This window comes from Dermacentor albipictus, chromosome 8 (genome assembly GCF_038994185.2).
Source record: "Dermacentor albipictus isolate Rhodes 1998 colony chromosome 8, USDA_Dalb.pri_finalv2, whole genome shotgun sequence".
NCBI classification, from domain to species: Eukaryota; Metazoa; Arthropoda; class Arachnida; order Ixodida; family Ixodidae; genus Dermacentor; species Dermacentor albipictus.
Genome location: NC_091828.1, coordinates 2,912,380 through 2,938,678, shown reverse-complemented (window position 1 = coordinate 2,938,678; position 26,299 = coordinate 2,912,380). Strand labels below are relative to the sequence as shown.

Sequence of the window (26,299 nt, the reverse complement as noted above, 5' to 3'; positions counted from 1 at the left end):
CGTCCCCTTTCTTATGGATTATGTTAGCGTTCTTTTAAGATTCCGGTATGCTCGAGTTCATGAGGCATTGCGTATACAGGGTGGCCAATTTTTTTTAGAACAATCTGCTCACCATCCTTCAGCTAATCTGCTGTTACCTGATCCTCCCCAGCTGCCTTCCCCCTTTGCATAGCTTCCAAGGCTATCTTCATTTCTTCCGGCGTTACTTGTGGAATGTCGAATCCCTCTAGACTGTTCCCTGTTCCATCATCGTCGTGGATGCCACCTATGCTGTATAACTCTCTATAGAACTCCTCAGCCACTTGAACTATCTTATCCATATTAGTAATGATATTGCGGGCTTCGTCTCCTGGCATTTACATCTGATTCTTGCCTATTCCTAGTTTCTTCTTCACTGTACCGATGGCGTAGAGGTAGAGCATCCACCTCACGTGCAAGACGACCGTGGTTCAAGTCCCGGTGCCGCGCAATTTTCACCGTATTAAAACAAATTCGCGTGTTGATAAAATTGCATAAACATGCCTGGGGTGAGGTCTGATCCCGGTGACCAGAACCGTCAACGCGCACTCCCTTCACCACAGCAGGATTGGCAACCCTGGTGCAGTACTTAGCCACAACCTCCTATATAAATACAACAATCAATCCTCGGCTTGCATGTATCACCCATCTACGAACAGCGTCTGTGAGTACGAGTCCGGAATCGACGCTGATGAATCATCCTTGCATCCTTTCCAAGCCGTCGCTGCATCTTCTGCGCACGACACAGCTCCTGCATAGCTAAACTCGGACACACGCCGCTTGCACCTGATATCAATCTGCCCTTTTCTAACATGCGTAGTGTTGTACATAAACGTGATGACATATCTTTCCTAATCGATGCATGCATAGCCGACATTGTTACTTTAACAGAGACCTGGCTGTCGTCAAAAATATCCAACAAAGAAGTATTCTAATGCCTACAATATTATTGTATCTAGTGGTGTGACCGTGGTACTAGATTAGGTGGCGGCGTGCTTATCGCATTGGCTGATAGGCTCAAATCCTTTCATATTCCTCTTGCTTCCGGTTCAGAAGCAATGTGCGAAGGCATTAGAATCAACCAGCGCGACGTTAGTTTTTTGCGCATGTTATAGGCCACCGAGCGCTTCCTCTACGTCTTGCGCTGAACTTCATGACCTCCTTAATACCATCGTACCAAGGCCTAAACACTAACCAATTTTCTTAATGGTGCGTTTCAATTTTCCCAACATAAACTGCTCCTATCCTGTGTCAACCGTATCCAACTCATCTAGTGATAGCAAGGCATTTCTTGATTAGTGTTTTGATTTCCATCTTATTCAGCTGATTACACAACCAACTCGAACTACAGCATCCAGTGCTAACATCCGCGTCTTAGTTTTAACTGCCACTCCGGTTCTTGTCAATTCTTGAAGTATTTTGCCAGGGCTTAGCGATCATTGTTTTATACATTTCCAGCTTAAAGAAAACGTCAACCGTCTCAAGAGCAAACAAAAATACATGCGAGGCTAGAGTAAAGCCGACTACGCATCAATGAACACACAACTTGAATATATATATATATATATATATATATATATATATATATATATATATATATATATATATATATATATATATATATATATGTGTGTGTGTGTGTGTGTGTGTGTGTGTGTGTGTGTGTGTGTGTGTGTGTGTGTGTGTGTGTGTGTGTGTGTGTGTGTGTGTGTGTGAAAGAAGAATATCTGCCAGACTTCTACACTCGGCCTCGGCGCATTGATCAGAATTCGTCACTTTTTAAAAATTAAGTTCAATAATTAGTCCGAAAGTACTTGCCCCTCCGAGTTGTTTCGTGTAATCGTCGATCAGCGTGGTTTAATGCATCTCTCAAACGTATCTTGAGCAAGAAGTCGCGGCTGTTTCGCCAAGCTAAAAAATGGAATACTACTGACAGCTGCCATGCGTATCAGCAGGTTGCTTCACTGTTTACAAACATAAGAAAAGAAGCTAAACGTGTTTTCTTTTACAATGCACTTCCATCTCTGCTAAAAAACAAAGAAATACTAATATACTTAAAATATTTAGAAAATTATCAAGGGTTTCAAGTGTAACACAATAACGTTAACTGATGTAGATGGTGCTGTTTTTCCGCACGAAGATTGTTGTTCTGTATTCAGTGAAGGGTTTTCTAAATCATTTTTGAATAACTTGTTGCCCTTTACATATCCAGTTTAAGACAAGATGAATTTTCCTCAAATGGAGCCCTTGTTAATTGATTACGATGGTGGCGTGACCTTGATTCGCAAATTAAATATTTCGTCGTCGTCAGGAATAGGAGATAATAATTCGAAGTTTTTGAAAGATACCGAAGTGTACTTTTCCGTAATTTTGTGCGACATCCCTTCGCAGTCTATTCTGTCGTGCTCATTACCAAAGGATATTAAAGTCGGCAAAGTGTTTCCATTATCTAAATCTGGCACCGTGCAATCACCTTTAAATTACACGCCGATTTCTCTAATAAGTGTTGTTAAGAACGGCCAGCTGCAGTGCAAATTTTGCCAACCAGTTGCGACTGTGGAGGCAACATCCCGGGAGCATCGCCGCCAACCTCTAGCCACGGCGTGACTAAGCCAACTTTGTCTCGTGAACAATACGGGCATCATCCACTCTCCGTCGCTTCTGCTAGGATGCGTTCGACGAAGCAGGCTTTGTGCTGAAACCGTCACCGTTGGGCTCTAGCCTCTTCGCCGTTGTGACTGAAGGAGTTCGACGAAGCAGGTTGAGTGCGCAACAGCACAACGCCGACCTGATCTGCTACGGGTGGGGGAGTTGACGCGGGAACGCCGACGCAGGCTTCTTCCCACGTACCGACCGAGACGCAAGACAATGGACTAACCGGCACGGCTCCGAGTTCTACGAAGCCCCTCTGACGTCGGCTCCGGACTATCGCAGCTGTGCGTATGCGTGTGTGTATGTAACCCGTCCCAGAGAGAGGCGGCCTGTTTAAAATGACTAAACGAACGTTCGCGTCACCTTGTATCGGGAGAGGACCGAGTGTTTAAAAACCACTGTTGTGCGGCTGCTCAGGACACTCTCTCTCAAGCAGTCATGTTAGACTGATGTACTTTCTCAAACAGTCATGTTAGACTGATATAAATACTGTAAATAAACCCATATTCCTCGTTCTCGGTGAGAAGCAGTCCTTCCCGTCATCAACGTCCTCAGCGTGGCTAAGTTGGACGACGGCATGGGCCAGCTACCTTCTAATTCATGCCCGACTCCAATCTTGAGAACAGATCACGAGCGATGGGATTGAACCCCCAATCATAACAACTGGCTGACTGCGGTGAGATGGGCTTCGCGACGTGGTGCTCTGATTGCGGTGAGTGCTTGGTTCTTTTTTGGCTCCCTAGACTTCATTTTGTAGTTGTTCTGTTTAGAACAGTAGGGAAGCAAGATTGTTGAGTGTTAGCTAGGTTGTGTTTTCCTAGGTAGATTTAGCGAGCAGGATCAAGGCAGTAACGCAGCAATCATGGAATTAAGGAGACTGCTGAGAGACGAATTATTGATTGTTGGTGAGGAACTGGGCTAGATGTACGCAAGGAAATGCTAAAATCGGAATTATTGCAGCTAATTTCCGAACAGGCCAGTGAGGAAGAAATTGAAATGGGGTTGGAACTTCTGAAAAAAAAAAGAGAAGAAAGGGAAAGAGAGAGAGAGAGGAACGTGAGTTCAGAAAAATGCAACTTGAAGTTGAAAGATAACGCCTGGAGTTTTCTCAAGGAAATGAAAGGGCTCTGGGACGATCAAGTGAGGCAGAATCATACCGCATGGACAGGCTATTAAAGCCATTTGAGGTCGGGACCGACGTAGGCTTGTTCCTAAGCAATTTTGAAAAGACTTGCGAGAAGATGAACCTCGGCCCGAATATATGGCGATAGCGGTTGCTGTCTATGTTGCCGTGTGAGGCGGCGAAAGTAAGCGCCAGGCTGAGTGCACAGGATGCATATTGTCACGTGGTAGTGACGTTAAGAACACAGTAGCAATACTGTGATAGACAAAACTAACTTTTATTGGGCGAACCTGTGCCCACAAAACAGGCTACACTTATAGCACAACGATAGCGGCGAACACAGTCGGCGATCGTCGAAAATCTGATCAGCGGGTCAAGTGCGTCGGCTTTTGTAGAGCAGTCGTCGAATGTTCCAGACTAATCGTTCGGACCCGTGTTAGATTATGCAAAAGTTAAGGCTAGTCTCCTGAAGAAATGCCGCCTTTCAGCCGAAGCTTTTCGGCAAAGGTTTAGAAGCACAGGTAAAAAAGATAGCGAGGGGTACCTGGAGTTTGCATACAGCTTAAAGGCCAACCTAGTCGAGTGGCTCAAAAGCGCGGAAGCGTACGACTGCAGAGACATGATCATACAATGCATGTGTCTGGAACAGTTTTACAAAACCATCCCCCAAGCTGTGAAACTGTGGGTGCAAGACAGAGGGAATGTAAACACTGTGAAAAGGGCGGCTGAATTAGCCGAAGAGTACGCAAACCGTAGAAAGTTGAACGCCGAGGACGGAAATTGGGACGGTCGAAATGGACCGCGGAAACGATTTCCGTTCAAAAAGGGTTCGCAGACTAGACGATCGGAGCCTGTAGACGTGGAGGAAAAGCCCGCAGAAAAGAGCGAGGAGAAACTTAACTGGGGAATCCTAAAAAAGGAACAGAAAAGAAAATTCTAATCTTTTAGGCAGATCCGCTGTTATAAATGCCACAAACTGGGACATATTGCCGTAAACTGCGGGAAGCCTAGCTTAGTTTTTTCCTACGTAGAGGAAAAAGACGAGAATATGGAAATTTTAAGCCCCATCTTCACGACCTGCAAGTTAATGGCAAACCATGCCGAGTGCTAAGAGACAGTGGCGCCATGGTGGATATTGTCCATCCGTCTTACGTGATGGTAGATGACTTCACCGGAGAAGTAGCATGTATCAAACAGCTTGTAGAAGAACACAGCGTATGTCTGCCCATGGCCAAAGTCAAAATCAGTGGTCCATTCGGGGAGCTAGAGACTGAGGCTGCAGTTTTCAAATTTTTGTCACTGCAGTACCCTTACATCTTTTCGAATCGTTCGAATCAGTTACTGCGTGACAAAGGGCTTAAACTGGGAGAGGGCGTAGTACAGGCATTGACCCGAGGCCAAGCTCGTAAAATCGCGTCGCATTCGGCTTAAAATGCACAAGCTGCTCCAGCGGAAGCAGAAAAGGGAATAACTTCACTACCCGAATCCGAGCTAGGCTTGAGGAATGAAAAAATCAGTCGAAGAGACCCTGCCAGCTGACCAGCTCAATGAGAGCGTAGCACTAAAGTGTCAAAGTTCTAGCCTGCAGGAAGAGCGAGCTGACGCAAACGCAAGCGAGACAGGGTCGTTATTATTACCGGCCTCAAAGAACTTTGATCAGCTCTTACGTGTGGATAGAGAGTCATTGGCAGCCGAGCAAAAGAATGATGAGAGCTTAGCTAAATTACATAACACAGCCAAAGAAGGCATTGCTAGGCGCAACGTGACGATACATAAGAGAAGAGGATTGTTGTATCGGAACTACAGAGATCGAAAGGGTAGGATTTTACGTCAGTTAGTCGTACCTACTAAGTACAGGGAGGACCTTTTCAGTCTATGTCATGGAAATGGGTGGTCCGGCCACCTAGGCATAAACAAATCAAAGGAAAGATTGCTTATGGAATACCATGGCCTGGCTGTTTCAAATACGTAGAAAACTTTTTAAGATCATGCGACGCCTGCCAGCGCTCTGGTAAACCAGGAGAGACGTTGGAAAGCTCCACTGAAGGTAGTGCCCTTAATAACAGAGCCTCTCAGACGACTTGTAAAAGACGCGGTAGGGCCATCTTCCAAAAGACAAAATCGGGCTACAGGTGCTTGTTTACCATGCTGTGTCCGGCTACAAAGTTTCCAGAAGCAATCCCTTTGAAAGAGCTGAGCTCCACCGAAGAAGTAGACGCGCTTTTGACAGTGTTTGCACGAGTTGGGTTTCAGCCGAAATTCAGGCAGATCAAGGGTCAGTATTCACGAGCTCACTGACTTCCACATTCTTGCAAAAGTGCGGGGTAAAGTTAATACACAGTTCTTTCTATCACCCTCAGTTAAACAGTGTAGAGAGGTGGCATTCGGTGCTTACGCGAGTTTTGCGTGCGCTCTGTTACGAGCACAAGGAGGACTGGGATAACTGTATGCCGGTAACTTTGTTCGCTTTGCGAACGGTTCCACATGAAGCGACAGGGTTCTCGCCAGCAGAACTAGTGTATGGGAGGACACTCCGTTCTGCACTAAGAATGTTAAGAGAGATGTGGGAGGAAGGAGGGGAGAGTCCAACAGTGGTTGAACACGTGCTAAAATTGCTGGAACGGTTAAGCGCAACCCAAGATTTAGTTGGAAAGAACATGTCAGTAGCTCAAACGAACGCCAAATTCTACTACGACAAGAATGCGAGGCTTCGTACGTAAGAAAGAACAAGCTTGAAGTTCACTTCGACGGGACCATTAAAGTGTTGCACAAACTTTCAGATACTAACTATGCTCTGAAAATGTCCGGTCGCAGCAAGGAGGTGAGGATATATCACTGCAATTTGATGAAGCCGTATATAGAGCGAAGTCGTTAACTATATCATCAAAGACAAGGATGCTACTAACACCAAGTTTAAGGAGTATAGGACGACCTCCAACTCTGAAATCGGCCTAGGAGAAGTAGTAGAACACTCGGTAAGCTCGCACGCTCTAAGACCCGAGCAGCTAGATGAGCTAAAAGAGGTGTTAGGGGAATATCTCGGCAGATTCATTGATCGGCCTGGTTGAACCGAACTAATAACGCATGAAATAGAGCTGACATCAACCGAACCAATAAGATCAAAGCCATACAGGTTGTCTCCAGGACAGAGAGAGGTTATGGAGGCAGAGATACAGCGCATGCGAGAGTTGGGAGTTATTGAGCCCGCTGAGAGTGACTACACGTCACCGCTAATACTGGTAGAAACTCCTAACAAGGACCCTCGTCCGTGTGTTGACTACAGGAGGTTAAATGCCATCACTAGGGATCAGCTGTACCTGATACCCAACATTGAGGAACGAATTGAAAGATTTAGCGCTGGTAAATACATTTCAACTATAGATCTCGTGCGGGGGTACCGGGAGTTTCCCTTTCAGAAAGTGCCAGCCGCTATGCCGCATTCATCTCACCTGCAGGCACTTTTCACCCTCTCGCAGTCAGCTTCGGGCTGAAGAACGCCCCGTTAAGCTTCTCTAAGTTAATGGATATTGTCCTAAAAGGCGGTCTCCTCGTTAGACGGATGACGGATGCTCGGATGTTAGACGGAGACGGATGTTCCTCGGACGGATGTTAGACGGTGACGGCTGCTCCTTGTTATCGTCGCCGACCTGACTTAGTTCGGCGACGATAACGAGGAGTATCCTATCCTCTATGCCAGCCGTAAACTAAATGTAAGAGAGGAAGCCTACAGCGTTTCAGAGAAGGAATGCGCTTCTTTAGTTTGGGCGACTCACAAGTTGTCGTGTTACTTGTACGGAGCGAAGTTCATCTTCGACACCGACCACTCTCTTCTGACGAAGCTCAATCAAATGTCACACAAAAATGGCCGCTTGCTCCGATTGAGCCTCACTCTCCAAGAGTACAACTTCTCCGTTAGCTATAAAAAGGGAAAGTTGCATAGCAATGCGGATGGTTTGAGCAGGCTAATTTGAATTCTGCTTTTGAGGGTCCCGCCTAAATTTTAGGGTTACTAGTGTTAATTTTATTAAGCCAAGAAAATCCCCTTATTTAGCAGGATTCCCTCCATGATTGCTGAATTTGTCAGCACGAAATTGCTTCAGAAATTGGCATAGCGAATTGCAGCCTTTTTTTTGTTTGTGCACCTATATTTTTTTTAAGCCTAGGGGATCTAAAGTGAGGGCCAATGTACGTCATCTCGGCGCAGAGCCGCGTTGTGAGGTTGATATTGCAGTTTCCTGTCCTTGTTGGATGTTTTGGGGTGGTGACATTACACAAGTGGTCGCTGCGAGCCAAGGCATCACCCCCCGGCCACCAGCCGTTCTCTTCCTGCCCAGCGGTTATATGCGCTAGACAGTCGAGATTTTCCGGGCCATGGAGGCGCTGTTAAGAACGGCCACCTGCAGTGCAAGTTTTGCCAAACAGTTGCGACTGTGGAGGCAACATCTCGGGAGCATCGCCACCAACCTCAAGCCATGGCGTGACTAAGTCAACTTTGTGTCATGAACAATACGTGCATCCTCCACTCTCCATCGCTTCAGCTAGAATGCGTTCGAGGAAGCAGGCTTTGTGCTGAAACCGTCACCGTTGCGCTCTAGCCTCTTCGCCGTTGTGACTGAAGGAGTTCGACGAAGCAGGCTGAGTGCGCAACAGCACAACGCCGACCTGATCTGCTACGGGTGGGGGAGTTGACTCGGGAACGCCGACGCAGGCTTCTTCCCACGCACCGACCGAGACGCAAGACAATGAGCTAACCGGAACGGCTCCGAGTTCTACGAAGCCCCTCTGACGTCGGCTCCGGACCATCGCACCTGTGTGTATGCGTGTGTGCGTGCGTGTGTGTAACCCGTCCCAGAGAGAGGTGGCCTGTTTAAAATGACTAAACTAACGTTCGCGTCACCTTGTATCGGGAGAAGACCGAGTGTTTAAAAACCGCTGTTGTGCGGCTGCTCAGGACACTCTCTCTGAAGCAGTCATGTTAGACTGATGTACTTTCTCAAACAGTCATGTTAGACTGATATAAATACTGTAAGTAAGCCCATATTCCTCGTTCTCGATGAGAAGCAGTCCTTCCCTTCATCAACGTCCTCTGCGTGGATAAGTTGGACGACGGCATGGGCCACCTACCTTCTAATTCATGCCCGACTCCAATCTTGACAACGGATCACGAGCGATGGGATTGAACCCTCAATCATAACAGTGTGCAATGCCAGATTTCAGAGGATATAATAGACTCTTATCTCATTACCCTCCTAGAAAGAAATTAATTTTTTTCCGCTTGTCAGCATGGGTTGCATAAATTGTTTTTCTGTGATACTCAGATTACTTCATTTAACATGATATCTGTGGCGCGTTCGATAATGCAATTGACATTGACACCACTTCAGACTTTTTTGAGGCATCTCAGCTAGTCTCTATTGAGCATTGACCGCACTATTATCTCCTGGATGAAAAACTTCTCAGCCAATAGAACACAATTTGTCTCTGTTACAGTTTTGACTCTTCGCTTTGTTCTGTAAGTTCCGGGGTTCCGCAAGGTTCGGTTCTTTGACCCCTGAATTTTTCTCAATTATATTTAAGATTTCCTTAACTGTGTAGCGTCCTCCGTAAGGTTATTTGCAGACGAATGTGTCATTCAAAGGATAATATCATTAATTCTGACACTCCAAAATTACAATCTGATCTAGACTAGGTATCCAACTGGTGCTATGCTCACACAGCCGAAAGTGCCAACTGATGAGGATTTTCCGCAACACTGCTTCGTCTCACCTTTACAATTATCCCTTGATCAACTCTATACTCGAAGAAGGCACTTCGTATGTATACTTAGGCGTCGACATAACAACTAATTTTTCCAGGGAAACACACATAAACCACACCACTAGCAATCCTAACCGCACGCTTGGTTACCTCCGTCGCAATTTCTCTATAGCCCCCGCTAACGTAAAGCTACTTGTATACAAAACACTAATACGTCCTAAACTTGAATATGCCTCTTCTCTCTAGGTCCCTAAGCATAGATTACTTAACAAATACAATAGAATGTAAACAAAATCGTAGCGCACGTTTCATTCTTACCAACTATTCTCGGACATCAAGCATAACAACTATGAAGGCTGCTTTTAAACTCCCTCTCCTCTCATTCCGTAGGAAGTTGACACTCTTATCACTGCAGCACAAACATTAATACCACAAGGCGAAATTAAAATGTGAGCTTTTCTCCAGACCTGCATACATATCATGATTTTGGCTTCTAGCGCGAAGTGAAACACGGACACAGAAAGGAGCAGACAGGACGAGCGCTAACTCTCAACTAAATATTTAGTTGAGTTAGCGCTCGTCCTGTCTGCTGCTTTCTGTGCCCGTGTTTCCCTTCGCGCTAGAAGCCAAAATCATGTTACCGTACCAACTCGCCCAACTGTCTATCCTTCTGCATACATATCATCTCGTACTGACCATCGCCATAAATTGTTCCCCACATTGACAGAGGTTCGTAAGCGTGCAGAATCAAATACTATCTTTATGCACAGGTATTTCCACAAACGTTTGATCTCGAGAATGCGCAATGACAAACTCAAAGAATATTGAGGTCCTGATGCTTGACTTAGAAGTCCACGTGAGAATTCATAGGCAGTCATGGACTCATTCATGTAATTATGAGTGCACAAAACAGGGTCGCGCCCAAAGTCGGAATGGTCTTTAACATTTCCAGTATTGCACATTTGCTTCCGTCTGTCGTGACAATGTTTTTTTCGATTTTTGGATCTGATTTTGTTTGTTCACCGGCCCTAATTTCAAAATATTCTGTAAGCAATTGTCTGCTCAGGGAATTCATGTTTTGTGATGCGAAAATAGGCGTGTAAAAAGCTAAGAGCGATTGCTGCTAACTCTGATTATATGAAGTCAGCTAACTCGCTCTCGGCTGCATAGATTTTTTTCTTCATACTGCGACTCATACATACGGTGTACATGTCAAAGTCCATGTTTCCGCGGTTGAACTTTCTCGGGAATTTAGCTGGCTCGAGCTTCGAGATGGTAGCTCGAAGCTCGGCCAGCTAAAGCTCGAAGCTTAGCTGGCCCTGCTTCTCACTGCTAGCATTGGACTGATACTAAGAAAATGCTCCGTTCGCAGACACCTCGCTACAGTGAAATTAGCAAAACAATATCAGTTTATAAAAGTGCTTGTGCCAATTATGTGGTGTCCTCCTTGTGTGTGTGGAGGGCATAAAGCTCCTCGCAATGAAACTGTAGAATTGACGCTTTTGCTGCAGCTGCACACAAACAAAATTCGTTGAAATGATCGCACAGCGATCTACCAGCCGAGAAGTCCAACCCGGCAATTAAAAAAGAAATCGCTGGTTTCAGATCTTCCAATGTACTGAGCGCTAAGCTACCGACTGTAATATTTTTCTTTCTGTGCTCTCGTAGAGTTTGCGGAACAGAATAATATACAGATAACGAATACCTTCTTCCACAAGCGGGATAGCCGAAAGTGGACGTGTAAGAGCCCGAACGGCGAGACTAGAAATGAAGTAGACTTCATACTCTGCGCTAACTCTGGCATCATACGAGATGTGGACGTGCTCAGCAAGGTGCGCTGCAGAGACCATACGACGGTAAGAACTCGAATTAGCCTAGACCTGAAGTAGAATCGGAAGAAACTGGTACATAAGAAGCCGATCAATGATTTAGCGGTAATAGGGAAAATCAAGGAATTCCAGATCAAGCTACAGAACAGGTATTCGGCTTTAACTCAGGAAGAGGACCTTAGTGTTGAAGCAATGAACTACAATCTTATGGGCATCATTAAGGAGTGTGCAATACAAGTCGGTGGTAACTCCGTTAGACAGGATACCAGTAGGCTATCGCAGGAGACGAAAGATCTGATATCAAGAAACGCCAATGTATGAAAGCCTCTAACCCTACAGCTAGAATAGAAATGGCAGAATTTTCGAAGGTAATGAAGAAGCGTAAGACAGCTGACATAAGGAATTATAATATAGATAGAATTGAACATGCTCTCAGGAACGCAGGAAGCCTAAAAGCAGTGAAGAAGAAACTAAGAATTGGCATGAATCAGATGTATGCGTTAAGAGACAAAGCCGGCAATATCATTACTAATATGGATGAGATAGCTCAAGTGGCTGAGGAGTTCTATAGAGATTTATTTACGCATAATCATTTTTATCATTTATCATTTCATTTATCATTTTTATTTTTTATTTATTTAAGATGTATCATTCACGCATAAAATAAACCTATTGCTTGACCACTCTTCAGCTGCAGATCTAATTTTTTTGGACTTCGAAAAAGCGTTCGATAAAGTGTGCCATAGCTTATTAATCTACAAACTGCAACAACTAAACCTTGAGCCTAAAATTCTGTACTGGCTTGAAGTTTTCCTCGGTAACCATTCACAGTTCGTTTCAGCTAACGAAGTAACGTCTAATCTGAGTCCTGTTTATTCAGGTGTACCACAAGGCTCCGTGCTTGGACCCCTCCTATTTCTCATATATATTAACCACTTACCTTCCTGTGTTTCATCTCAAATTCACCTATTTGCTGACGACTGCGTAATTTACACCGAAATAACTCGCGACGAGGATGTTACCAGGCTTCAAGCTGACCTTAACGCCATTTCTGCATGGTGCAATTTATGGTTAATGGAACGAAATGTTAACAAGTGTAAATTGATGCGTGTATCTCGAACTACCAGTGAACCACGTTTGTACACCCTTAATAACACTCCATTAGAATTGGTAACAACTTACAAGTACCTTCGCCTTCACATCACCTCTGATCTTACTTCGAATACCCACATCACCCATATAATAAGTAACGCTAACAGAATGCTAGGTTACTTACGACGCAACTTTTCCAAAGCACCTTCTTCCTTAAAATTAATCCTCTATAAAACTCGAATACGACCTAAACTTGAGTACGCTGCTTGAATCTGGGATCCAGGTCAAATAAACCTAATACACTCACTGGAAATGGTTCAGAATAAATCTACTCGTTTCATTCTTAGTAGTAGTAGTAGTAGTAGTATGTTTATTTGGCCATATTATATACAATACAATATGCCCTCGAGGTGAGGCTAAAGGAGGTAGACCAAGCATACCTCCTGACAAGGCCTAAACCCCGATCACACATCATGGAAACTATAATCTTTCTAACTATAATCGAACCGCGAGTATCAGTGCCATGAAATCTAGCCTTAACCTACCGTCCTTGTTATCACGTCGAAAATTGTTCCGTTTGTGCCTTTTTCATAAATTATTTCATCACCCGCTGCTACGCAACAAACTTATTTCTCCACCTCCGTATGTATCACCCAGACTAGACCACATTCATAAGGTTGACATTTCATTTTGCAGATCCAACGCTTTTTTTCAGTCATTTGTACCACGCACTTCCAATGAGTGGAATCACCTCCCCGACTCGATAGCCACTATCGCAGATCACCAATTATTCAAGATTGTCATAGCTAGCACAGTATAACTAGGAACCTTTTTTTTCATATTGTTCAACCTGTACTCACAAATGCCTTAGCTAACATTGTATATCTAGGTGCCATTTGTTAAATAGTTTTCTTTATACATATTTATATACATAATTTTCTGCACTAGTAACTCCTGTTTGTTTAATTTACCCGTTTTTGCTTCCAACCACTCCCCTCTATAATGCCGTAATGGCCCTGAGGGTATGATAAATAAATAAATAAATAAATAAATAAATAAATAAATATACAGTACCAGTGGCACCCACGACGATAATGGAAGAGAGAATAGTCTGGTGGAATTGGAAATCCCACAGGTAAGGCCGGAGGAAGTAAAGAAAGCCTTGGGAGCTATGTAAAGGGGGAAGGAAGCTGGGGAGGATCAGGTAATAGATTTGTTGAAGGATGGTGGGCAGATTGTTCTAGAGAAACTGGTCACCCTGTATACGCAATGCCTCATGACCTCGGGCATACCGGAATCTTGGAAGAACGCTAACATAATCCTAATCCATAAGAAAGGGGACACCAAAGACTTGAAAAATTATAGACCAATCGGCTTACTTTCCATTGCCTACAAAGTATTTACTAAGGTAATCGCAAATAGAATCAAGGGCACCTTAGACTTCTGTCAACCAAAGGACTAGGAAGGACTCTGTAAAGGCTACTCTACCAATGACCATATTCACACTATCAACCAGGTGATAGAGAAATGTGCTGGATATAACCAACCATTATATGTAGCTTTCTTTGATTACGAGAAAGCGTTTGATTCTGTCGAAACCTCAGCAGTCATGGAGGCTGGGGTGGGTGGGTTATGGAGGCCAGGGTGTGGACGAGCCGTATGTAAAAAAATACTGAAAGATATCTATAGCGGCTCCACAACGACTGTTGTCCTCTATAAAGAAAGAAACAAAATCCCAATAAATAAAGGCGTCAGAGAGGGAAATCCGATCTCTCCAATGCTATTCACAGCGTGTTTACAGGAGGTATTCAGAGACTTGGATTGGGAAGAAATGGGGATAAGAGTTAATGGAGAACACCTTAGTAACTTGCGATTCGCTGATAATATTGCCTTGCTTAGTAACTCAAGGGACCAACTGCAATGCATGCTCACTGACCTGGAGAGGCAAAGCAGAAGTGTGGGTCTAAAAATTAATCTGCAGAAAACTAAAGTAATGTTTAACAACCTCGGAAGAGAACAGCAGTTTATGATAGGTAGCGAGGCACTGGAAGTGGTAAGGGAATACATCTACTTAGGGCAGGTAGAGACGGCGGATCCGGATCATGAGACGGAAATAATCAGAAGAAAAAGAAAGGGCTAGGGTGTGTTTGGCAGGCATTCTCAGATTATGAACAGCAGGTTGCCATTATCCCTCAAGAGAAAGTGTATAATAGCTGTGTCTTACCAGTACTTACCTACGGGGTAGAAACCTTGAGGCTTACGAATGGGTTCTACTTTAATTGAGGACGACCCAACGAGCTATGGAAGGAAGAATGATGGATGTAACGTTAAGAGATAAGAAAAGAGCAGATTGGTTGAGGGAACAAACGCGAGTTAATGACATCTTAGTTGAAATCCAGAAAAAGAAATGGGCATGGGCAGGAGACGTAATGAGGAGGGAAGATAACTGATGGTCATCATGTGTTACGGACTGGATTCCAAGGGAAGGGATGCGTAGCAGGTGGCGGCAGAAAGTTAGGCTAGTTAGTTAGTTTGCAGGGACGACATGGCTACAATTAGTACATGACAGGGGTTGTTGGAGAAATATGGGAGAGGCCTTTGCCCTGCAGGCTGATGATGATGGAGACTATGTATATGGAACGAGGCTGATGATGATGATGATGCTCTTATGAATAGGAAAGCTCCACATTACTACTACATCAACAAGAGTACACAAAATAGACTGGCTTTTAAGCTGTGACTACGCACCGCACTTTTATATATTTAGCCCATGTAGTATTGGGGCAGCACGTTTGAGCAAAATGATTATGTTTTCGGTCAAAGCACTGTAACAGGTGGGAAGAAATCGTTGTCATGACCGGTCGAACAATACCATCTGAAATCTTATTTACCTATATATTTTAATGAAAAATCACTATAACCGTTTATACATTTGCTTCGTATGAGATATGTACTAGCTTGCCTCGTCAATCTCAAAAATGTATTCGCTTTGCGGGACAAGGCCTTCGTGAAAAACGACGCAACATAACAGTAAAACATCCAGCAAGGTTCCTATCCAGATGATTGGCGAAATTGTGCACTGAGAGGGTATCGACTAGCGTGCGATTGAAAGTTGAATTATGATCGTTGTAAGCTTGTGTTGCGTCTAGCACGAGCGAGTAGTGTTAGCGATGACCTTGGTGTGAAGACGGTCAGCTCGGTCTGCGATTTGTTCTTGTGGATCTCCACATTAAACGTTGCAGTCGTCACGGTGAGGGCACTCCTGTGACATTATTAGCCCAGTGGGCTGGGGAGGCTCGAGTGGTAGCTCACCTTGAGGGGTATTGGCTAACAATTAATAATATACGTACTTTGCGGTGATGAAACGGATGCAGAAATACCACTGGTGTTTCAAGTCGGCACACCCTCTAATTTAAGTTAGCGCACTCTTAAATTTAAAGTCGGCCACGCCCGATTTTCGCTTCGCCCAGCCTTAAACTTCAAGTTGGCCCAATACCGAATTTCAATTGCGCCACCCCTAATTTTGAAGGTAGTCCACCAACCAATTTCATTTAGTCGCCCCCAAATTCCGAGTCCACGCACCCCACAATTTAGGTTGGCCCATCCTCATATCGCTCGCAAATTCAGATGGGCCGACCCCTAGATTGCCCCCCATTTAGGTACGACCAACCCCATATCACCCCCAAATACAGATTGGCGCGCCTTCACAAACCACCAACTTTAGATTGGCCCACTCCAATACCGCCTGCATATCTAGGTTGGCCCCCGCATATCAGCCCCAAGCTAACGCTGGCCCACCCTTCGATCACCTCAAATTTAGGATGGCCCACCGCAAATCACCCCCCAATTAATATTAGTCCACCCATCTATCACCCCCCAATTCAGCTTGGCCCAGCAGCACATCACCCCCACGGTTAGGTTAGCCCATCCCCATGTCACCCCCAAATTTAGGTATACCCACCTCCATATCATCCACAAATCCAGGTTGGCCCACTCCTATATCAGTCCCAAACTTAGCCTGGCCCACCCCTCTATCACCTCAAATTTAGGATGGCCCACCACAAATCACTCCCAAATTTAGGTTAGCCCACCCCCATATCACCCCCGTTTCAGCTTGGCCCAGTACCATATCACCCCCATAGTTACGGTGGCCCACCCCCCATATCACCCCCAAATCCAGGTTGGACCACCCTCATATCGTCCCCAAATCCAGGCTGCCCCCCCATATTCCCCCAAACTTAGGCTTACCCACACCTATATTACCTGAAATTTAGGTTGGGCCACCCCCATATCAGCCTCAAATTCAGCTTGGCTCTCTACCATTTCACCCTAAATTTAGGTTGGGCCACACCAATGTCACTACCAAATTCAACTTGCGTATCCCTGTATCAAACCCAAATTTATGCAGATGCCACTTCCAATTTTAAGTTGGCCACCCCAACACTTTTTATGAAGACCAATGTATTTATATGGGAAATGCGTCAAGTTTTTTGGCGTCACAGACACGATTTTGCACGATTTTGCTACGAAATTGCTGGGGTACTCGCCAATGAATGTTGCGCATTAAAAGAAAATGCACCAAAGAAGCTACGCCATATGTTGATCCTAAATACTCATGGCTAGCCAAGCTAGCTCCTCTGTAGAGCGACCGGGGCAGACAAAGCATGGGACGTTTATTCAAATGGTTTTTTTACGGCCACACCTACGGATTCATACCACTTGGCTGTAGGGAACACATGAATAGTAGCTAGTAATCCAGACGCTGCACATCTTCTCCTAGTTGGTGCACTTCTTATTTGGATGAATCTTCAGAAATAATTAACGTTCGGGCAGCGACTCAGCCTAGCAGACCCTTTGTTTCACACGAATGCTGCATAGGAATGGCACTGGCCACCGGGTGAAATTGTTGCCCAGTTGGACCTGATTCGGTCGGAGTGTGTGCCATTAAGGACAGCCAAAAGTCGAATAAAACGGACCTTCCAGAAGAGCGCTATAATAGTCATTTTGTGCACCCAGGGTCCACGCTACAAAGCACGAAAGTTTTGCATAACACAAAGCTAGCGAAAGCTTCTAGTTATGATGTCCTTTGAATGAAATCTTCATAAAAGCGATTACTTACAAATCAACACGACACTGCTACGTTTTAGGAAGGAAAAATGGAAAATGTAATATTTCAAGAGCCCCCCTGGAAAATCAGAACCGAAAGCAAATCTTGAGTTTTGTGTTTGTGCCATCTGGTGGGATACTATAAAACTAAGTCCCATGCGGCTTTAAAAAGAAACTTCGCCGCTGAAAAACCAGAGCCGGAGGCAAATCTTGCGTTTTGTGTTTCTGCTATCATGGGAGAGACTACAAAACGAGGTCCTATGCGGCTTAAATAAAAGTGCGAATCAGGAATCGAACCGCAGCCACCATGACGCGAGACTTAAGGAGCGCACGATTCTACCACTCGGCCACGGCATCCCAGGCTTCTCTACGCACCACGCTCATGTTTTTGTAGATACCACGTGAATTTTCACGACAGTGTTACAAAAAATGTTTTTGGGAACAGTGTTACGCCATGTGTGGAGCGTTGAGATAGGCATCAATCGAAAGCTGAGTCTCCGGACTACATTAGCTGCACTGGGTATTACGATAGACGCCGTAGTTTCATCACAGGCACCGCTCTTGCCTTGAAAATTGAGTACAAATTTTGTCGTTTCCATAGGCTTGCACTGCGAAATCTTTAACCGCTATGGGAACGAAATTCTTACGTGCTATGGCGTGATCACTGCATTTGGCTCGTGTGCATTGTCTTCCACAACACGTCTGTCACTTGCCTTTTTCAATAATCGACCTGCAGCTTTTGTTATTCGCGAAAAACCCACTCGTTCCATTGAAAACGCGCTAGCTTCGTGCCGGGGCAGCTTGGGGCGCTAGTTGGTACGCGTCTAGGAAAGCTGGATATGAGAAAACGTCATCCTTCACCACGGTGCCCTTCGACCTCTTCTCATCGACCGAGGCCGCTACTTTCTTTCTAAAGTTGTTAAACACATTCTACACTCGTACGCGACTAAAGAAAACTTGCTGTTCCTTACAATCCGCAAGCGAGTGGCCTAACCGAGCGTCTCAACCGAACCCTTACTGACATGCTGTCCATGTATGTCCCCGCTCACCTTCGCGACCAGGACGTTGCATTGCCGTTCGTTACTTCTGCCTTTACTTCGTCTCACCATAATACCACACGCTTTTGTCCATTCTTCCTCTTGTTCGGCCCCGACCATACGCTACCTTCCGACACTGTTCTGCGTGCTAGTGTGAATTTCGCATCCGGGCACGTACGTGAAGCCTTACTCACAGAAGAAGCGTGCCATATTGCCCGACGTCGACTTGTGGAGTCGCAGGAAAATCAGCAGCGCTTATATGACGCCCGCCATCGCGACGTCTTCACCTCTTGGAGAAGTTACTTTCACGCTACACTGGTCCTTACAGTGGCTAGCGTCAAATAACTGACGTCACGTACGAAATCGCCCTTCTTGACCCAACCGTGGCTCACCATAGCTCGCTCGGACGTGGTGCACGTCACGCGTCTTAAATATCATTTGACGGCCTCCTAACCACAACGAGGTAGGTGCTTCAGCCGCCGGGCATCATGTCACTGGCTGAAGAAGAGGACATTTGAAGATTAGTTCGAAGACGATGCTCTTAACATCACACATTGTCTACCTTCTTGTTAGCAGCTACGAGACAAGCCAAAAGTAAGGGAACTTTTGGGATAGCAGACATTTATTCTAATGACGGAAAACTGAAACACATCATTTTTAAACAGAGCCTCCAATCACTTCAACGCACTTTGCGCAATGTTTCACAAGTTTTCCTATTCCGTCGGAAAAAAAAGTTTTTTGTGACGCCTGTAACAAATTTTGCACCGCATCAACGACTTCTGCATCAGTCGCAAATCTTTCACTGAGCGCTTCCTTCAATGGTCCAATGATGTGAAAATTCCTTGGAGCCAGGTCTAGACTGGCTCCGGGTGTCATAAACATAGATGCCCTGCTTAACTAAAAGTCGGGCTCTGCGACCATAATACCACTCTCGTGTCTACTAACGTATTCGGCCATAAATAATTTTAGGGCTTTACACGCCAATCCCGCCGTATGAAATATAGATAAGCCGTAAAGGGGGACTCTAGAATAATTTTCTGCACCTCTGTTCTTTACTATGCGCCTAAAGTTATGCACAAGAGCCTTCTTGCATTTCGCACCCATCAAAATGTGCCTTTCGTACTGCGATCGCACCTGCGGTACCGGCAACAGGACGCCAAAGCCAATTAGCTACCACGTCCGGTAGGTTCTGTTATGTGATTGTAGCGTAACCGCACCCCGCAATAGTACATCAACCTGTCTTCTTGATATTATTTATTAAAAACATTTGTGGACCGACAAGCACATTGGCTGGCACATGTATTGCGCATTTAATTAACTAGCACAATATATGTTTTCACTTTGATACATGCACTTACACGCCAAAAAATACGTTCGCTTGAATCTTTCCAATTGCTTGGCCGGTGACACGCTGATTCCAGGTCATGTAGAGCTTCTGAGACGGAGACGCGGGCTCCCTGACGTCGTCGAGAGTCAAGTAGCGTCTGATACGACGCCAGCACTGGTCGTCGAGAGCGTCGAGGTAAAGGCGAGCTCCTTGAGCTGTGCGGCACACGACTCGTTCCCTGACGACTCCGCTGAGGCGCATGAAGTTGTTCAGGTCTGCCAAGCTGTCGACACCTTCCTGCAGCAACATGGCTGCCTTCGATTCACTCACGGACAACAGTTCGGCGATCTTCTCTGGCAGGAATGGATGGCAGGCAACCCGCTCAAGAGATTGCGCGCAGCACCTGCGAAAATTGTCCATAATTGTGAGTGGAACTTAGTGGAGCAAGGGAATATGCACGCGTGTGACATTTTATTCAATGAGTCGGCTGTTTCGCGTTTACGTAGACAGATGAACTTCATCATGTTTGAACTTTTGTCGGGTTAGTGTTGCCTAGTTCGGAGTATAGCATAATCAGCGATTACACAAAGCAGGCAGAAAATAGTGACACGTATTGTCTGTCGCTGTTTTCTGTGTGCTCCGTGTAAGCACTGGCTCACCATATTCTGAAGTAAACTTATCACCGCCGTTGTCCTCAGCTCAATAAGATGCATGTAAGGTCAATAACATTCTTTTGTGTGGAAAAATTTGCTGCGTTTCACTGCCGTGAAGACGGCTGCAGGCGAAGCTCGCGATCCGCGGCTCGTCGTTCTAGTAACGCCTCGGCTTCGCGCTCCCTCATGACGAGGTCGCGCGGCTTGGGTTCTTTCGTACGGCGACACCAACACCGACGCCGGCACGTGTGAGGCAATACAGGCTTGGCTTGAATAAGTAAACAGCCAACGACCTACACACAACGCGGCAAAAATCACGAGAAACTAAACGTGCAGCTGCACTCAGCATTTTTGTATATCTCCATAATTCGTAGAAAGACTTATGTGAGGAAACTATGGCCGTGCACGAAGGTCCTGGATCAAGTGATGATGCGAAAAAATCACGGAACAATAGGACACTCCTTAATGCGAGATTTGCGCGGAGCTCTATGCGTATTTTTATTTCGCGTGACAATATTTTGTATTCTGAATGTACAAATATTAGGAAGGGAATGCTGTGAGTAGCGCACTTGTTCCTGTACAGTTGATGCGCGCTGCTTTGGCACCATATCGTAGCCATCGCAGCCGTATGGGGCTCTTGCATTGCCCAGGGGCCGCTGCGAAAATGCTGCTAAAAAGCGTCCTCTATCCTGAACTGGGTAGTACCAAGCTCGGTCGTCTGCTGCGGAAAGCACGTTTACAATACGAAACCGCCACTTTCGGTTTTGTTGTACCACGGCTTGCGGCGAATATCGGGTGCCGAAGATTTGTTCAGGGGTGGCACGTGTACGTGTACACCGTTTAAGAAATAAGCGGCGAAGATTTAGCGCGGTGTCAATCGCAAGTGAAACGAGTCGCGCACGAAGTTGAACTTCAGGTAAGGTTTGCACGCTGCTAGATTCAGGCGCACAAACGTGAGGCGCACTTGCTATAAACGAATTCACAGCAGCGATAAGCAGACATCATGTGTACGAAACTGGTCGAGGGCACGACGGTACGCGCCACGACGGCAGCGGTCTTTGGACATGCCTCGATGTACGAGCTGCTCGAGCGCACGATCGTACGCGCTGCGACGGCAGCGGCCTCCTGCAATCTTTGTTGACTGCATGCCGCTCGACAAGTAGTTATGCCTGCACTGTAGTAGCGGTCATCTGTCCCTTTAGCAACTCACAAATAAGTGATGCAATGCATATGAGCTCGCTGTAACGTAGGTGCGAATCGCGCTGCAGCGCAAGCTCGTGCGCTGCTCGCTTGATGTAGCTTTTAATGACAGCGCTCAAACGTCGATGTGCTTGCTGCAATCAATACTACCTGGCTGCGCTACCTCAACGTGCTGTCTTGAGGTCAACGATGAGCACATTTCACTCTCTAACCTGTGCTACTCGTAGTGGGGTAGTGAATTGACACCGAATCAGCCCGACCATTTGTGGTCATTTGCACGCACGTCTGGTCACTTTACCACTTCGCACCAGTCGAATTACTAACGAATCGTGAATCACCAGCCATGCCTGCTGCTATGTCGGTCCACCGTCGGGACTGTATATATAGGTGCAAAAGACAAAATTTTATAACGCAGATAATCAAGCAAGCTTCAAGACAGGCGGAGCAGTCAGCATGGGCACGTTGCAAGTGCTAGGCGGCGCCCCGTCTTTTCAACCCCTAGCGCCATCTGACGAATAGTTGCGCGAATGTGGTAGGATTACTCACGGCGTCAGCAGCCTGCGCTGCGTGTTTGGCGTCCTGTCAAACGGTAGCGATGGCGCGAAACAGCGTGCCGATATTAATTTTATCCGGGTTTCGGGAATTACAAGATCTTCATAGCTATTTTCATTAAAAGAATTTAGAGAAAGGAAGTCGTCTACTTGAAGTGGGGCACGTCTCCGACGTGAGGGAAGTGTTGAACTCGCGCTGATCGGAAGTGACTGCTAGGTTTATTCCGCAAACGAAAAATAATGCACCAGCGAGATGCGTGAAGCTCAGCGTAAGTTACTTCGTTATCTACGGTGTGGACGCGTGAAATTATAGGCGACATTGATTCTTGAAGATCGGCGACAGCAGACAAATCCTAGCGGGGAGCTGCGATTGCCGTGCTGGCAGCGCAGGGAAGTGCAAGGACGCCGCGGTAGTTTCCCTGTACTTGCAGAAAAAAAAGCACAGAAACTTACAACAATGACGGAATAAAAAATTTGAAATAAAAACGTTCCAACTTGGGTATAAGGTCCCAAAGAAAAGCATCGTCCCAATTTACATGCACTATTACAGAGTGTTTGGGACTGTACACATAAAGAGCCCTGTGCAAATTAAGGACGTACATTTGTACCTGAATTTGTGTATAATAGCTGTGCGTCGTTTTGAGAATAATCAGGCCCCCACTGAACTCTAAATAGGGAAGCAAGCTCAGTCTTTCTTCGTATTTGATGAAAGGTTCCTGTTTGTACTTGTATGTGCACTTAATTTCGATAAGCACAGTTTCACCGCCCATTTTCGCAAGGCCATCTGGGCTGCAGCACAACCACGGCTGCTCTGGAAGCACGATGAGTCCTGCCTAGAAAATGAATAATTAGGATTAGTACTTGAATTGAAATGAGCAACAGATAGGAAACTAGGCATGCAAGAAGCACCTCATGCAATATCAAATAGTAAGCAAAGTCACCTGTACAATGCGGATACCAAGCTTTTGCTGGAGCTCGTCTCGTGCTGTGGCTTCTGTCTTGATGCCTGGCAAAACATTTTGGCTTATTAATTTTTAGTTCAAAGGAGTTATAAACATAGGGTTTGCATTCAAGCTTGCTATGGCGCAAATGAGACCAGTGTTGTAACTCTGTGACTAAGCACTGCATGTTTCATTTAAATAAACTTATACGTCGCTGAAATACATACCATAACGCATTGCAGCACTCGTGTATGACGATCTCCTGCAAAGCTGTTTGGCAGCTCTCTCTTGTCCTTCATCATCCTTTTTTGTGCGGATGGCATGTGCTCTGGTGCTGCTGATTCGAACTTGTCGTTCCTCATGCCATCTGGAAATTGTCAAAATTGCAAACATGACGCCATGAAACGTATATGAGATCTGTTGGCTATCATTTCTAGTTTAGTTCCATACCGTGAGCAGTTCGCGTGGCCTATAGTTCGAAAGCACAATTCAGTTGGTGTTTCTTTAAGAACTACTTTTGTAGAGTACATTGTGGCCTTTTCATCGTCCATTTCGGTGACAAAGTTTTTGACTTGTGTGCTATTATTTTCCAGAACATCCAGGTACCTGTACACAGGTCGGTGGCTCATTGGCTGGAGCATTTCGTCTAAAATTTCCATTTCCAATTTTTCCGATACTTGCTCAATAATATTATTCAGCACATCTGCACAAATGGGATCTTCATGAGCTGTGTTCTGGAGCTCCAAAATCTCCTTCAGTGGGCACATTATCTCCGGATAGTTGAAAACAACATTTGGGTCAGCGGGTATCGTTTTGGGAGTGCTGGTGTCCTGGCCTGGTACGGAGGATCAGACAAGAGGCAAACAGATTTTTCACTCGAAAATGCCAAATTGCAGCTTCAAGGTTTGACACGTTGTGTGTTAATAAATGAAAAAAGTTAACTAAACTGTTACAGGCCAGAAAACATCTAAAATGTTTAGTACTGGTGCATGTTAAGAAAGCCGACAGTCATCGAAGTCTAGGCAGGCACAAGAAATTTTGTTTTATTTCTAGGGATGATTATTGATCTATTATTGGTCTAATCACTTAATATCTGAAAACTAATAAGAAAGTAGAAGAAAAAACAACCACGTCGCTATTGGGGACTGAACCCATGCCCTCCGCATTTTGCGTACGGTGCAGGATTTGTTTTTAATTTCTGGGGATGATTAATGATCAGTGAATGGTCTAATCACCCAATAGCTCAAAATATATATCAATAAAGAAAAACAGCCACGTCGCCATCAGACCAGTAATTGATAATTAATCATCCCCAGAAATTAAAAAAGAAACCCTGTGCCTGCCTAAACTGTCGACTGTCTTAATATGTATATTGTAACGAGCCCCTAATTCTCGTACCTCCAGTACTGGTGCAGTTACTTCACTGAAGCAGTGCATTCAACAGCATGATTGTTTTTCTAACTCACTTGGGAAGAGGTCAGAGACATCTTGTTCTAGGCGTCTCTTTGGCTTTCCGCTTGGCTTGCCCCATTTCTGGGGCTGGCTGGTGCATGAATTTACTTGTTTATTGTTCGCGTAAGTGCACACCGCAGCTGCGTGCTTGCACTGAGCCGTAATGCCAGCTTTGCAGGTGCATCTGCATTCTCGAACGCAAAAATGCCGCTTTTCATGGCATGACCACTGCAGCTATGAAAAAAAAAGGGTGAGACAGTGAAGCCATTTGCCACTACTTTTCAAATGCAGCTGTCTTCCTAACTTGCCTCTACAAATATTTAGCAACATGGCATGGTGCACATTTCCAAAGCTAACTCCAAGTTTGCACTTCTGCCACAATACTCCAGGCTGCCGTATAAAGCGAAAATAAAGGCAACATGATATGCTTACGTTTACTAATATAAACACTGAGCACAGTGTTTCGAGTGTGTGTTCACTAGCGCGCTTATTACGCGAGCGCATCACCCGCACGATACCACATCGCGCCTTTAATTCTGCACCACTCACACTGAACCGCGTTCGTGCTGCAGGTTTTATGGGCCTGTAAAGCCGATACTTTCACAAAACTCGAGGGCAGGCATGACGCGATCGCCAAAATAAAAGAGGTGTTGAACTGGCTTCGCAGTGCTTAAATGTCAGCTGCCTCGCCGCCGAGTCAGTGGGTGATGCTCCAACGGGCGAAGTATAACTGTTGTATCTTCCCAGGCTTTTCAGTGGGTGGCCGTACAATTTTTTTGTTTTCGCAGGTCGCAAACGTTTCTCCCCGACAGTACGCGACAACCACTGTAAGGATGCCATATCAAAACAACTAAATCATATGCTTCATATTCGACAACGAAGAACATCGACAGTGCGCGGCTCCATTTCGCAGTGTGCATAGAAAATCAGTATATTTAACATATGACAGAGTGACAATCACCTCGAGGTACACGTCGTACACGATGTTGTCGCTGACTTGGGAAATGCATTTCACATTGAGCTTTGCATCGTTGCCATTGATTGTCTGCTCCACAGAGTTTACGTGACTGACGAGCATTTCTCCCTTTAACAAGTTGGCTTTCCTCAAATAGCTGCCCAGCTGGCCGATCTTTTTGAAGCCGCATTGAAGGCGATACATTGTGACGCGCCGCACGTGCAACCCGAGGAGAGAGCCCCGCACGTACACAAAATGCGATCAGCTGCAGCGCGGCCCAGCAGAAATGCGCAGTGGATATTCCCAGTTTTGATTTTTCTGCCGGAGATGGCGCTACTCGTCAGGAGCAGTGGCGCCGCTCGCGGTGCTTGGGTAGCCTATACACCAGAACACCGTGAATTCAAAGGGCGCCGCCATATTGATGAGCGCCGGTCGCGCCATCTATCCCAAGCGCCGCGAAGTAGCAGGCCTGGGCTGCCACGCCGGGAGATGCGACCCGGCGCGAAAGCGAAACTTGGGCTTTTTAGCTGGGCGGAGGGCGTGTTTCGCGTTTTTTCTAACCTGTCATTTTCGCTGTCTGGATTCAATCAAACTTCAAGACCTCGT

The 26,299-nt window shown here is 45.6% G+C and overlaps 2 protein-coding genes across 3 annotated transcripts in view; one reads left to right on the top strand and one right to left on the bottom strand.

Annotated features, from left to right (window-relative positions):
- LOC139048613 (uncharacterized) overlaps positions 1-20,167 on the top strand; it is a 334,616-nt gene extending 314,449 nt beyond the window's left edge. The window contains exon 5 of the mRNA XM_070523043.1: positions 20,036-20,167. The gene's annotated coding sequence lies outside the window, so the exon portion shown is untranslated. The remainder of the gene's footprint in view (positions 1-20,035) is intronic.
- LOC135921170 (uncharacterized) overlaps positions 19,852-26,299 on the bottom strand; it is a 266,494-nt gene continuing 260,046 nt past the window's right edge. For both annotated transcript variants that reach the window (XM_065455480.1, XM_065455481.1), the window contains one exon: positions 19,852-20,344. In XM_065455480.1, coding sequence (XP_065311552.1) covers positions 19,969-20,344 — 376 coding nt within the window. In that variant the 3' untranslated portion in view covers positions 19,852-19,968. The remainder of the gene's footprint in view (positions 20,345-26,299) is intronic.